General features: G+C 42.5%; 1 protein-coding gene across 7 annotated transcripts in view; it reads right to left on the bottom strand.

Moving 5' to 3' along the window:
* Window positions 1-1909: 1909 nt before the first annotated feature.
* Window positions 1910-14716, bottom strand: part of SPO (speckle type BTB/POZ protein) — an 84955-nt gene continuing 72148 nt past the window's right edge. For all 7 annotated transcript variants that reach the window (XM_071082973.1, XM_071082972.1, XM_071082978.1 and 4 more), the window contains 4 exons: window positions 11097-11152; window positions 10156-10278; window positions 4503-4645; window positions 1910-3167 (listed from right to left, as the gene is read on the bottom strand). In XM_071082973.1, coding sequence (XP_070939074.1) covers window positions 3023-3167; window positions 4503-4645; window positions 10156-10278; window positions 11097-11152 — 467 coding nt within the window. In that variant the 3' untranslated portion in view covers window positions 1910-3022. The remainder of the gene's footprint in view (window positions 3168-4502; window positions 4646-10155; window positions 10279-11096; window positions 11153-14716) is intronic.

The following is a 14716-nucleotide window of genomic DNA, read 5'->3' as shown; positions in this document are numbered from 1 at the left end:
GCTTGAGATGTCTAGTAACAATGCAAAGAGCTTTAATCTTTACATAGGGAATGGGGAAAATTTTCCATAGGTGGTCGGATATATGGGGGGAGCTGACAACACAGGGAAAGGGGAGATGCTCATGATGCCAGATACTCTATGTGGATCTGAAACTGCAACTCCAATGGTTCTGCGAAACTACTTGCCTGAAATACTGTTTTGATAAATAAGCCATATCCTTGTGGAATTGAAATCTCCAACTGTTTCACTGGCACGGACATCTCTGCAGTGACAGCTCATGCCCCAGATTGTGGAGTTAACTTGAATTAAATTTCAGATGTGGGGGAGCTAAGGGAGGGGGGTGGTGGCAGTGGGAGGTTTATGAACAGTATGCTGGGGCTCTGATGTTGTCATAACCAGATGGCTTCAACTGTATCATTTAAAACAAAAACAAACATGCCCAGAAAGAATGAAATAATGACAGGAGCATCAAGTAGCTTTACCTGTACCTGAAATCCCAACAGCTTTGTACCCACAGTAAAGCCCAAGTTGGAAATTCCATAAATACTGAAGCTCCCAGAAGAAACCTTCGTCCTGACAGAAGCGAGGCGCCAGGACTGCTATCCTCCTGAGGGCATAGTCCCTGAACTCACCAGCCTCTCAACCCACAGCTGTCTGTGAATGAAGAGGAAAGCAAATCTGAAGCCTGGTTTGTCCTTCTGGAACCTCTGAAGAACAGGCCAGCAGAGGCACCTTTCCAGAGCTTTGTTCTTGCTATTCCCACAGGAAGGAAGCTTTACTTTCAGTTTTGTACCTAAACATTTCAGAAATGGAACTTCCTCCAGTTAATTACATAATCTTCAGGATACTCCATTAGAAGATCTGGCATTCAATAGTTGTGTGATCTGAGGCATGTCCCTTCTCTGGGTTTCTGCTTCTCTCATCTACACAGTGGGAAGATGCCGTGTCTCACCTGTCCTACCAAGTTCGTCAAGTTGTTCAGAAGTTCAGATGAAATATTGTATACAAATTTGGCTGGAAAAACCTAAGACGATATGGGTAGAGGAGACTTTCGAGTTCGCCTGGATCCCTGGACTTGTGTGCTGATCTGGAAAGCTAGGACAGAGGAGGCGCAGGACAGCAGCCAGCAGCCAGCACATGTAGAACTGGGTACTTCCTCACACAGGGGACACTTCCCAAGGGAAACTGGGAAGTGCAATGGAATGGTTTCCAATAAACTAATCCTGCCTTTGATTATATTAGTAACAGATCATATTTATCCATTCTAGAGGCAGTAAGATAAATGAAAGTTGGAAAATGTACAAAATCTAAGGTCCACTGAAGGGAACTGGAAGGTGAAATAGGTTGAGGTTCCATCAAAGGTAAAAAATACACACGCTGGCCAAATAGCTGATGCATATATCCCACTGTCCTAACAGAGCCACAAAAAAGGCAGACAGGGAGCCCCAGAAGATTTTTGTGAGCTCAGATACTAGCTTTTCTGGAAACACATCAAGTCAATGACAGAACCAGTTAGAGACAATAATTTCCCTTTATTTAATCTCCACATTTATGTCCCCTGGATCTTTTTGTGTTTAATTAGGAGAAGGGAGGTGGGGATTAGGTCTTAAAACATACAGGGTGCAGAAAAGCCCACTACCATGACTTGCCTTGGCACAGGTAGGGGCCTGATCCCTCATCAGGATATGGACTGTGAGATACTCAGGGAGGACAAAAGACTGGCAGATGCTGATAGCTCACAAAGAAAACTTGAAATTACGGAGTCTCAACAAATCCCTACGGCTCATTAGACATTTCAAACATAATCTCTGCAAGCTGAAAACTAGGACTTCAAAATCCCTTAAGCAAGGGACTCAGACCCAAGAGACAAGGCAGGTGAGTGAAACAAAAGACCAGAGATACCACACAGTACAAAATAGTAATTATTTATATTTTCAAAAAGAAAAAATTAACATTTGGAAGTTCTCCCCTGGAGGAAGAGGGGCTAGTCAGAAGGAACAGAACTGGCTCCTATGCAGGCGGCAAGTCAGGTACAAACAGCTGAGCAATCTGGGCTGGGATTTTATCACACAGCATCTTTAATTAATAAAATTTCCTTCTCTCTTCTCTTCTTTTGTTCTGTTTTTGTTTTGTGTGTTTTTTTGTTTGTTTTTTAGAAAAAGGGGCGGGGGAGAAGAAATAAAATCAGAGAAAAATGCCCAAAAACATTTTCCACAATATCTAAAAACAGAGAACCATAGTTCTTGTCAAGACAGTATGAATTCTGGATGAGTTATTTTTTTCCAGTTTTCAACACCAATAAAGATTTTTGCAAAAGCCACCACATCAGAACACTCATCTTCCAGATCAAATAACCTTCCCCTTTTGCCTTCACTTGTCATTTTTCATAAAAGGATAAAAGGATGCATTCTGTTCTTGCAAACAGTAAGTGCTAACAACAAGAGAGCTCTTCTGATGCTTGTATGGTGGTGAGTTTTCACAAATATCCAAGTTTTAGCACAGTTGGAAGGACTAAAATTTGTTTCTCTCAATATAAATACTACTGGAATCCACAAACTGATTTTTGAGAAATTCTGCAAAAATCTTTTCTTCTTTCCTTTTCCCTTCTGTTAAAACTCAATGTCCTTTCTTTTTTTTTTCCTTTTTGCTCCAGGCACCTGACGATTTATTCTGCTCAGTCAGATGCAGACAGGTTTCTCCCAAGTACCACCGCTGGGATGTCCTCGGGCCAGCGCCTAAACTGAATCCCCACAGTATCAAACTTGGCCAGGCCAAAGGGAACACAGTGACGCAGCAACAGGGTTTTCATTAGGTTGAACAGCCCCGAGTCCTGGGCCCTTCCCTCCCCCCGTTTCCCCCAAGTTATTTAGTGCTGTTTTAAAAGTCTGGGGCCACAATGCAGTCTCTTCCCCTCACAACAGAGTAAAAGCTCCACAGATTGCGCTGTCTACCTGGTGGTCAGTGGCAGCAACAGTGGCTGCTGCTTCTGGAAATTAAACGGAGTCTTACAACAAGCAGGATCTTAGGATTGCTTCAGGCGTTTGCGTGGGGGTCCCAGAAAAGGGCACTGTGCTGAAGCCAGAGAGCGGTATGCCTCAGCCACCAAGTGAGGATGTGACACCACCATTGACTTCCACCCAGAGGTCTCCAAGACATCCGAAGCATGACTAGGAGAAATGTGGAGAAATGGGTTACCAAAGGGAGTGAGCAAGGGATGAATTCAACAGCCACCTAGATAGCCTAATTTTCCAGTGTTAGGTATAAAGTGTGTCAATGCAAGAAACAGACAGAACCCTTAATATGCATGAGAATTTGCTTGTGAGACAATGCGCAGACTGGTGACTTGCCTGTGGCTGTCGTCATCTGAAAACCAGGACTTTGAGCCACTATATTCTCAAAAACAAAAAGCGGAATGTTCCCCAGGCCCTCAACACTGCCTATGTTCCTTATATTCACCGGTGATGCCCATCATAAAAAGGAGCATGGGCTCCCTCAGCCAGAAGCCCTGAGCTTCTGCCTGGCTTTGCCACTCACCAGCCTTTAACCACAGGGCAGATCAGAGCCCGGGGCCTAGGTGATTATCAAAAAAGAGGAGAGGATAACCATACTTCATTCAATGGTTAATATCTCAAAAGCACCAAGCAAATTGTCCAGCACACAGTAAGCACTCAAAGGAACTCACACTGATGGGTCTCTCCCCTCCTTCTTCTGCCTCACTTGGTCACTCCTTAGAAAATAATTCTACAACTAGACCTAGAGGATGTTATTTCCTGTCTTTGGGAATTTTCTATGTTGAATATTGTTCACTCAATCATCTGGAATGTCTCAGACCTGTCTTGCCCCAGAACTGCTGTTGTGAGGGCTTTTCTTCTTCGGGTTTTTCCCAGCTTTTGCTCTCTCCATGGGGCAAGGGATAGAACATGTCCCACTGAGAAGATAGGTTGTAGTTACAATTCATCTTTCATATTATTATTCATATTATTTCATATTATTATTTCAGAAAGTAGTATTGCCAGGTCATTTGTCACTTAAGATGAAGGAACAGACCTAGTGGAATGAACATTTCTTTCTCAAAACGGTGTTATGAAACCAGCTCCTGATGATCCCTTCTCTTTTCCTCATTCTGTAACTGAACGTGAGGTACATTTTACCAACTCATAAACATATCTCTATCCTCCTAGAAATCTACATGTCTTTTATTAAGTCACTGAGTGTGAAGTAAAGATACTATAATTTGGGGCACACAGCTTTTTCAGGCAAGTTATTTTCATCACTTCGATTCACTATGAGGAAGTAAAACACTTTACTCACCAATAGGATTCAACCCATGAAGGTAAAACCATTTTCCATACGGTCAATTGAAGGAGAAGATGAAAGCTCTATACTTACTGCCAAAAGGTTAATGAAGCTACTTGCCTGCTTTACCCACTAATTCAAAGTCTTTCTCATTTCTTCAGCTATCCAACTATTCTGAAAGAAGAACTTTGAAGATGCCAACTCACTAGTTGATGAAATCCACTGCCTGAGTTTTCAACTGATCTGCGCTGTGGAGGTCAGCCAGGATGAGAATTTCTGCAGCATTCTCCACGGACAGGTTACTGCAGAGGGCATCCTCACACATGACCTTTAAACGCTCCAGGGCATACTGTAAAACACAAGCACTGCTGTCGTCAGAGCAGCAACAGCTCTGGGCTGACCACTACTGAAGCTGTTTTCTTTAGCTGTACCATCATATTAACTAGATACCTGAACAGAACTGCACAGACCATGAAAAGCTACTACTGCAATGATAAAACATAACCATATTCTTAAGGTTAGGTGTTTAAGCTTGAAACGTAAACAGCTAAAATAACTTGGAAAGCTGCCATTAGAGTTCTAAAGTCTACCTATTAGAAAAATGGCAATTACAGGGTAGATCTGCATCTTGAAGTTTACTCTCCTCCAGTCTGTGATGAAAGTTGTTCTTAAACCTTTACCACTTAATGATTACAGTGAGGCATCAGTCTACTTCAAGTCAACAGGGACATTACTGCAATCCCCTTATTTAGAGCCAGAAGAGGGTGAAGCACAGTCCTTTTGACTTAAGCATTGTCACTAGCCCAGCAGGATATGCCAACTGACCCATCAGGCTGTGAAAAGAAGCCTGTGGTGACTTTTACCAGCACCTCTGCCACTAGTTGTTTCTGAATGAGGGTCAACTAAAGGCCTCCTTTTAAATAGAGAAGGATAAATAGAGTCTTATTTTATTGGGGTTCAGGTTAAGCTTCTCAGGGTAAACGGACAAAGTGGCAGAGAGTCTAATGCAGTTTCAGTTTAAAAACTTGTATTTTCTAAGAAAAGGGCATAACTGTTCTTGAAATGGAAAGCCTGGGTTAATGCTGGGCACATCTGATCTACTTGATTGGTTCTGATACAACTCTACCACTTGTTCTCTAATATGAGATTATGAACTTACTAGGAACTTCAGGGATAGGAAAGAGGAAGGAAATACAAGGAGGCACAAAATAAAATGTCATTAATCAGTTCACAGGAAAACAGCTTGCTTTGAGGCTATGCACAGTCTCCTTATAGGCCCCAGCTTGAAGGCCCCAGAACTCAATGACACAATGCCCCTTCAGGGTGAATCATGGCAATCAAACCAGGACAATTTCATTGTTATCAATTCTGGGTAAGGAGGCAAATCTGCTGGCACTGTGATCTCCTGCAGCAAAAAGAGAGGTTTTATTGGTTTTGGTGCAGCTTTTTTACATTTGAGTAACTGGAAAACAGTTTCCATGGAAAACAGGAATGACATTAGATAAGCAAGAAAGGAAGTTGCCGTTTTTGTTTTAAAAGGCTGGAAAAAAGGTTTAGTAAATGTTCAGTTTTTTATACAGTGCTGCCCAGACAATTCCTCTTATCCTTTCTCAATACATTCTTTTAAAAGGACTTTTACTGTGAATAGCTCTGATCCCTACTGCATAATTAGACAAAAGTAGCCATTCTTGTCCCTTGGGGACGAAGTTTTTTCTTAATTATGCTTCTGAAAAACCTGCCTAATGGCAGTACTTACCCAAGAGATGGAAATTGTGTCTCCCAGGCCTAACTGAGGAGTTTTGTTTTGTTTTTGGTCTAATTACACACGTCCCCAGGAGACTGGAAAAGCTTAGAAGAAGCTGTTTCAGCCTCTTGGGTAAATTCTAGATGTTTAGATCATTCCATGAAAGATTTCTTATTCTGTTTTCCTAAAACTCACAAAGAGGTGTAAAGGTAAAAATGTTTTCAAATAGGCTTGGAGCAAAAACTGTCTAGTGGGAAATTCTGAATGGAATTTGAAAATGCACCCTTCAATTACTTCTCATTCATAAATTTAAAGCACTGCTGTGATTCAACAGCTTTATCTTTTAAAACCACAAGTTAACACATTGTGCTGAAATGCTATCCTTGAAATGGCCGTTCAGGCTGATCACCATGCCCTGTGTCCTTACAGTAGGTTACCAGTAGGTTTTCCAGCTAGGGAGCAAGAATGAAAACTCAGGGACACAGCAGAAGTTTAATCTTGGCTCTGCGGATATACAACTCTGAGCCTTAGTATTTCTGTCTAAAAAGTGGGCCTTGCAATACTTATCCTTACGGAATCTAGAAGATGAGAGGATAAACACCTGAAGTGTATAAGCACAAGCGACCACTTCATTAAAAATCAGAGCACAGATCAGGCAAAATCATAATTAACTTTATAAAAGGCAGGTATTGGATTATGTCTTCTACTTTCCCAGAGCTTGCAGTGAATATTTTCTTACTGTCTCCATTAAAAGCAAGTTTCCCTTGGTCAGAATTGAGGTAGACTGGAAGGGTATGGAATTTTCACATTGCTTAATTGTACTCATAAAGTCTTGAAAAGTGACAAGAAGGATACGGTTACTGTTCCAATCTTCTTCATCAAGAGCACTGATTGCATTTACTTACCCCATCCTCTACATACACTCCAAAAAGCCGATCAATAAAGCTAAACCTCCACTATAAACACAGGCACTTTCCTCTGTCCTCAGGCACAAAGGGAGGTAGACTATCCCATGAGCAAACACTGGAAGGCTCTTGTGTCCTTAGACCAGAACCCACTTTTCCCACCAATGGGTATTGCAGCATCAGGCAGGAAGAGGGGGTGCTTTCAGCAGAGAACCTTCTTTCTCACAGAGTCTACTGCTGGCAGGGTCTACACCCTTTTCCCACCCTCACGCCAACTCCACTTGTCCCCCAACACAGGAAAAGCTCCCACAGGGTAAACACCAATTCTTTCACCCTTCCCCACAGGTCATGTGTCCACAGACTGCAGGGCCTAGAAGGGTATTGAGTTCTCTCTCTGATGTACCTACACAATGAAAGTCCGTTTCCCAATGTGTGTTTTGGGGACCACTAACGTTTTTTTGTTTTGTTTTGTTTTTGTTTGTTTGTTTTGTTTTGTTTTGTTTGAGACGGAGTCTTGCTCTGTCACCCAGGCTGGAGTGCAGTGGCGCAATCTGGGCTCACTGCAAGCTCTGCCTCCCGGGTTCACACCATTCTCTTGCCTCAGCCTCCCGAGTAGCTGGGACTACAGGCGCCCGCCACCATAGTCGGCTAATTGGTTTTTGTTTGTTTGGCTAACTTTTTTGTTTATTTGTCTGTATTTTTTAGTAGAGACAGGGTTTCACTGTGTTAGCCAGGATGGTCTCAATCTCCTGACCTCGTGATCCGCTTGCTTTGGCCTCCCAAAGTGCTGAGATAATAGGCGTGAGCCACCACGCCCGGCCACTGACCACTAATCTTGCAGGTGATCCTTGAGAAAAAGGATTCCAGGGTTCACTAAATTGGAGAAATGCTGTCTATCATAATTCCTGTTAGAAAATTCACAGTAACGTTAATATGCTACAGGTTCTGAGAAATCCTGCAGTAAGACAGCAACTATTTGTCTTGGTTAAACTCAGTATTTTTCATAAGCCTTTCCCACCAACCTAATATCTGTTGATATTTCACCTTATTTTGGGAATCACTGACCAAATTATTTTAGGTAATCATCATATGTCTTTGATTCTAAGATCTGCGTTTTTATTTTCACACTTTAACACTTCTCAAATTGAAATGTGTCTTATGAACTATAATTTATTCTACTATTAAGCTATTAATTCTCTCATAATTTTGCAGAAATACTTTCTATTTCGATAACTACTTAGGTAAAAGCTGAAAGTGCTAACCAGGACACTAGGTAAAAGATTACAGCCATGCCTCAGTATCCTTAGGGGACTGGCTGGGTCCAGCGGCCCCACAAATACAAAAATCTGTGAATGCTCAAGTCCCTTATATAAACTGACAGTATTGGCCAGGCATGGAGACTTACACTCATAATCCCAGCACTTTGGGAGGCTGAGGTGGTCAGACCACTTGAGATCAGGAGTTCGAGACCAGCCTGGCCAACATGGTGAAACTCTGTCTCTACTACATATACAAAAATTAGCTGGGTATGGTGGTGCATGCCTGTAATCTCAGCTACTCGGGAGGCTGAGGCAGGAAAACTGCTTGATCCTGGGAGGCAGAGGTTGCAGTGAGCTGAGATTGTGCCACTGCACTCCAGCCTGGGCAACAGAGTGAGGCTCCATCTCAAAAATTAAATAAATAGACCAGATGCGGTGGCTCACAGCTGTAATCCCAGCACTTTGGGAGGCCGAGGTGGGTGGATCATCCGAGGTCAGGAGTTCGAGACCAGCCTGACCAACATGGCGAAACCCCATCTCTACTTAAAATACAAAAATTAGATGGGTGTGGTGACGGACACCTGTAATCCCAGCTATTCGGGAGGCTGAGGCAGGAGAATCACTTGAACCCGGGAGGCAGAGGTTGCAGTGAGCCGAGATTGTGCCATTGCACTCCAGCCTGGGTGACAAGAGCAAGACTCTCTTCTCAAAAAAAAAAAAAAAGAAGTAAATAGACAGTATTGGCCTGTATCGTTATGTACATCCTCCTGTATACTTTAAATTAGCCCTATATTATCTATACTAACTAATACAATATAAATGCTATGTAAATAGTTGTTATACTATTTTGTTTTTTATTTGTATTATTTTTTATTTATTTTTTTGAAACAAGGTCTCATTCTGTCACCCAGGTTGGAGTGCAATGGTGCAATCATGGCTCATTGTGGCCTCAACCTCCTGGGCTCAAGTGATTGTCCCACCTCAGCTTCTAAAGTAGCTGGGACTATGGGCGTGCACCACCACACCTGGCTAAATTTTTTAATTTTTATTTTTGTAGTGATGGAATCTATGTTGCCCAGGCTGGTCTTGAACTCCTGGGCTCAAGCAACCCTTCCTCCTTGGCCTCCCCAAGTTCTGGGATTATAGGCTGAAGGCACCACGCACCCAGCACCACTGTGCCCAGTCTGTTTTTTCTTGTTTCTTTTTTTTCTTTTCTTTTTTTTTTGGAGACAGTCTTGTTCTGTTGCCCAGGCTGGAGTGTGGCACGATCTCAGCTCATTGCAACCTCTGCCTCCTGGGTTCAAGCAATTCTCTTGCCTCAGCCTCCCGAGTAGCTGGGACTACAAGCATGCACCACCACGCCTGGCAAATTTTTGTATTTTTTAGTAGTCATGGGGTTTCGCCACGTTGCCCAGGCTGGTCTCGAACTCCTGAGCTTAGGTGATCCACCCGCCTCAGCCTCCCATAAGTGCTAGAATTACACAGTGAGCCACTGGTGCCTGGCCTCTTGTTTCTTTTTTCTCAAATATTTGTGATCTGAGGTTGGTTGGGTCCACATGGATCCAAAGGGCTGTTTTACTGATAAAGTTTAAATACGTTAATAAACTCAAAAACATTTTTGTAAATTATAAAGCACAATCCAAACGTATTTTGAATCTTTACTATCACTGTGGTTAAATTTGAGATGGAAAAAAGAGGAGAGGTAAATGTCAAACTTATCCTTCTTTCCCATAGTTAGGTGACCATATAGTTTACTATTCAAAACAGGACATTTTTGAGAATAAAAAGTGTGCTATTAATAATTGTGTTGGAATAATATGTGTAAACCAGGACTGTCTTGGCCAAACCAAATATGCTCATTTTACCCACAATGCAATATAGAAGCCTGTTCACGAAACTCAAGAAGTCACAATAACTCCTAGTCCTGATTATTTTTCTATTCTTATCTTACCTTGTCAGCAGCTGCCAACAAATCATCAGCCATTTTGTCGAGGTTTGGAGCCTTCCCCGTGTATATGAAGCACATCATTTCCTTAAAAACTTCAGGCTCCACATCATTGATTTCAACTCGATTCTATGCCAGAAAAACTGAATATGAGAAACATTCCAACAGAACAAAATCCCTAAACTAAACTATTTTCATGATTTTAAGCTCTCGTGAGGAGAGAACCTTGTATCATTTAAAATCTAACATTAATGGGCCAGACACGGTGGCTCACACCTGTAATCCCAGCACTCTGGGAGGTCGAGGCGGGTGGATCACGAGGTCAGGAGATCGATACCATCCTGGCTAACATGGTGAAATACTGTCTCTACTAAAAATACAAAAAAAATTAGCCAGGCGTGGTGGCGGGCACCTGTAGTCCCAGCTACTCGGGAGGCTGAGGCAGAAGAATGGCGTGAACCCGGGAGGTGGAGCTTGCAGTGAGCCGAGATCACACCACTGCGCTCCAACCTGGGTGACAAAGCAAGACTCCGTCTCAAAAAAAAAAAAAACCCCAACATTAAGGGAAAATTTCTTTGCCCAGCTTGATTATAACAGTCTTTTCGCCTATCACACGTTCCATCTTTGTTTTCTCAAACATAACAGCAAAACAACTCTTTGATTTTTTTTCATCTTTCTTTTCCTCAATTTTCTGAGTAAAAACATGTCTAAATACCCTCATCCAAAACTGTGTGGATGATCAGCCTCATTTAATAAGTCAATCTGCTTTACCCATAATACTTCTACACCACTTCTCTCTGCTTTCAGAAGGAGTTTAGGGACTCATACTCCATTTTAGTAACACAGTAAGAAATAAATAATTAGGAAAATAAATCTGCAGCTAAAGTGGGAAATCATCTGACTCTAGACACCTGGCTAAACAGACATGTCTTCATCTTGTTACATACCTTTTTGCTCTCTTCCATTTCATGTTCAAACATGGCACTAAAAACCGGAGAACGAGCTACAAAGTGAAAGAAAAACAAACAGATAAGGCTATCACAGTGAAATCTCTTGGTTCTTTCCAGTCATGAGGGAGAGATCATTTTCTTTCCTATCCTACTGCTATAGGAAAGGTCTCTGCCTCAGCTTACATCAGAATTACAAAATTCCTCTCTTTATATATAACAATAAGTAACTAATACATAAAAGAAAATAAGAAACCACTACTTCCAAAATAACTTATCGTCTCTACTCCAACCATTCACATTTCAAGGAAATTACTTATATACGTTGGATGATAATGCTATGTTCTCTGTATAGATTTGGGGTTCAAATAGAAGGTCCCTTATGATCAAGCAGGGTGTTCTAATACCTATGTTTTTGTTGGAACTGACACCACACTTTCTGCACCTCCAGGGACCACACAGAAAGAAGGTCAAGAACTGGGCTCAATGGCATCCACTAACCAGATGAAGTGTATGTTCACCTATGGCAAGCTGTCTGTCTTTCTAAGCTATGCATTCTTAACAGAGATGATATTGCCGCAAAGAGGTAGGGGGAAAAAAAACTTTAGATTTTATAATGATTTGTGTCCCTTTAAAGCACAACCCTACCTGATAAAATCTCCTTCCTATTTTATTTCTCTCATCAGGGAGAATTTAAATTTAGTTTTTCTCCTTAGACGCAGGGATAACGAAGGTTGAGAAACAGTGTTCCAACTCATGCTCATTCTAGTCCAATGAACACCATGAAAAATAATAATCTCAACCATGAAAAGTAATAAAATGGCTAAGAACTCAAATTTGTTCATGTTGTCAAATAAATCAGGGGTTTTGGTGAAAGGTGTGATCTAACGATTACCTAAGAGTGAAGGAATGGACAAAATATATAGTAGAAGGGATTTGAGCTAACAGGGAACTGGAATTTTTGGCCTATAGTTTATGTCAGAAAGGACTAATTTTAGTTCTGCCATTTTCTTTTCTTTTTTTTTTTTTTTTCTGAGACAAAATCTTGCTCTGTGGCCCAGGCTAGAGTGGAGTGTAGTGGCGTGATCTCAGCTCACTGCAATGTCTGCCTCCTGAGTTCAAGCAATTCTCCTACCTCAGCCTCCCAAGTAGCTGGGATTACAGGTGCCCACCACCACGCCTGGCTAATTTTTGTATTTTTAGTGGAGACGGGGTTTCACCATGTTGGCCAGGCTGGTCTCGAACTCCTGACCTCAAGTGATCTGCCCACCTCTGCCATCAAAAGTGCTGGGATTACAGGCATGAGCCACTGCACCCGGCCTAGCTCTGCCATTTTTCTAACCACATATTCTTGGGCAAATCATTTAACCCTCTGAACTTCAGTATTTTAATGTATACCAAAAGGATATTAATTCTCGGCCGGGCGCGGTGGCTCAAGCCTGTAATCCCAGCACTTTGGGAGGCCGAGACGGGCGAATCACGAGGTCAGGAGATCGAGACCATCCTGGTTAATATGGTGAAACCCCGTCTCTACTGAAAAGTGCAAAAAACTAGCCGGGCGAGGTGGCGGGCGCCTGTAGTCCCAGCTACTTGGTAGGCTGAGGCAGGAGAATGGCGTGAACCCAGGAGGCGGAGCTTGCAGTGAGCTGAGATCTGGCCACTGCACTCCGGCCTGGGCAACAGAGCGAGACTCCGTCTCAAAAAATAAAAATAAAATAAAAAAAAAAGGATATTAATTCTCATTTTTCTTATTTCAGAAGGGTTATAGACTATATAGAGAACTAAATAAATATATTTCAGAAATTAAAGACTAAAGGCCTGGGGCTTTTCATAAAGAAGGAAGGGTCCAAAGCAACCAGGTATTGAGGGTCCTCGGTAAACAGACAGCAGCTGATGCAACAGGAATAAATGAAATCACTCAGGGAGAAAAAGTGGAATGAAAACGGAACTGAAGCAGATCCTCAGGGCTCACCAATGTATAAAGGGATGGGTGAGGAAGAAGTAAGGAGACCACTCATCAGAAGCAACCAGAGAACCAGGAGAGAGGAGTCCTAGTATATGAACTAAAGTCCTTCAAATTTAGCAACTAGTAGATCATGTAATTTTGAAAAACTGCTTTCATAGCATGGAGGTGAACTGAGGATAAGTGGGAGGAAAGAAGTAGAAAGTGAATATGCTAACTCAAGAAACTCAGTTCTGGGGAAAAGAGAGAGAGAGACAGAATACTAGAGGGAGAAGCTTGGAGCCTGTTTATAGGCTGAAGGTGAAGAGAAAATAACAGAGAGATACTGAAGATACTAGATAGATAGCAAGGGTATAACCGGTAGAGTAAGGTTTCTGAGAAGGCAAGATGGGATATGAAACAGAGCAGAGGTAGAAAAAAAGTCTGCTTTGTCCACGAGGAAGAACACCTCCACTGAGAATGCAGGTGAGGTGAGAAGCAAGAGATGAGGGAGTTCCTACATAAGGGCTTCCTTTTCTCTTGGAGGAAGTAGGCAAGGTAATCTTTTAGGAGTTTGGAAGGAGTTAAAGAGTGGTTAAGGTTTGAGACAGCTACAGTTAAGAAAGGGATTTGCCTAAACATCTGTAGAAAAACTATTGGCGGTGTTGAGGGCCTAGCTAAGTGTGGAGACGCTAACCAAAGAGTTACAAACTTCCTTGAGTTTTGTTTTTCTTCCCCCCGAGATGGAGTCTTGCTTGTTGCCCAGGCTGGAGTGCAGTGGCATGATCTCCGCTCACTGCAACCTCCGCCTCCCAGGTTCAAGCGATTCTCCTATCTCAGCCACTGGAGTAGCTAGGATTACAGGCGCGTGCCACCATGCCCAGCTAAGTTTTGTATTTTTAGTAGAGATGGGGTTTCACTATGTTGACCAGGCTGGTCTCAAACTCCTGACCTCAGGTGATCCAGCCGCCTCCGCCTCCCAAAGTGCTGGGATTACAGGTATGAGCCACTGTGCCCGTGACTCCCTTGAGTATTACACAGTAACAGCCAGTTGTGAGAGGGTACAGGAAAATGTTTAGACTGAGGCAGTGTGAGGTTTTACCAGGTGTGTACTTTAGAATGACAGAGCTGAGGGTCTTAGTAAGAAGTGTGTTACTTGAAGGTTCACGCAATTTCCTGTTGGGTCTTATGGTCTTAAGAGAAGTATGCGATGGTTTTTACCCTTCCCTGGGTGGTGAAGTCGGTCCTTCCTCATCAGTTCCTCCTTGGTGTCAATCTCCCTGGTCTTGAAAACCATGGGTCTATTAGAGCAAGAACTGATCCTCCATGTCAGGGGCAAGAGTTTAATTCTTCTAGCATGTTTAAATTGAAGAGAGGGCTAACCCCTTCAGGGCTGAGGACTAGCTAGATGGCATTTAGTCCTGAGTATAGAATCCTCTCCATTACATCCTACACCCCTATCTAGGGGTTGATACCTGCTCTTAACTGGTGCTCTAACATCTACTTTCTAGGGGCAAAGGCATTCAATACCTTTGTACATCATCATCCATTCCTTGAAAATGATGGCCTAGGTCCACTACAGAGAGGAAAAACAGAAATCTCATTTTAGAGAGCAGCTTTTTTGGTTCTGAGCATTAATGTTACCAGAATACAAAGGTGTATTTAGCTGTAGTTTGTT

This window comes from Macaca nemestrina, chromosome 17, assembly GCF_043159975.1.
Source record: "Macaca nemestrina isolate mMacNem1 chromosome 17, mMacNem.hap1, whole genome shotgun sequence".
NCBI classification, from domain to species: Eukaryota; Metazoa; Chordata; class Mammalia; order Primates; family Cercopithecidae; genus Macaca; species Macaca nemestrina.
This window is presented reverse-complemented; position numbering and strand designations above follow the sequence as displayed.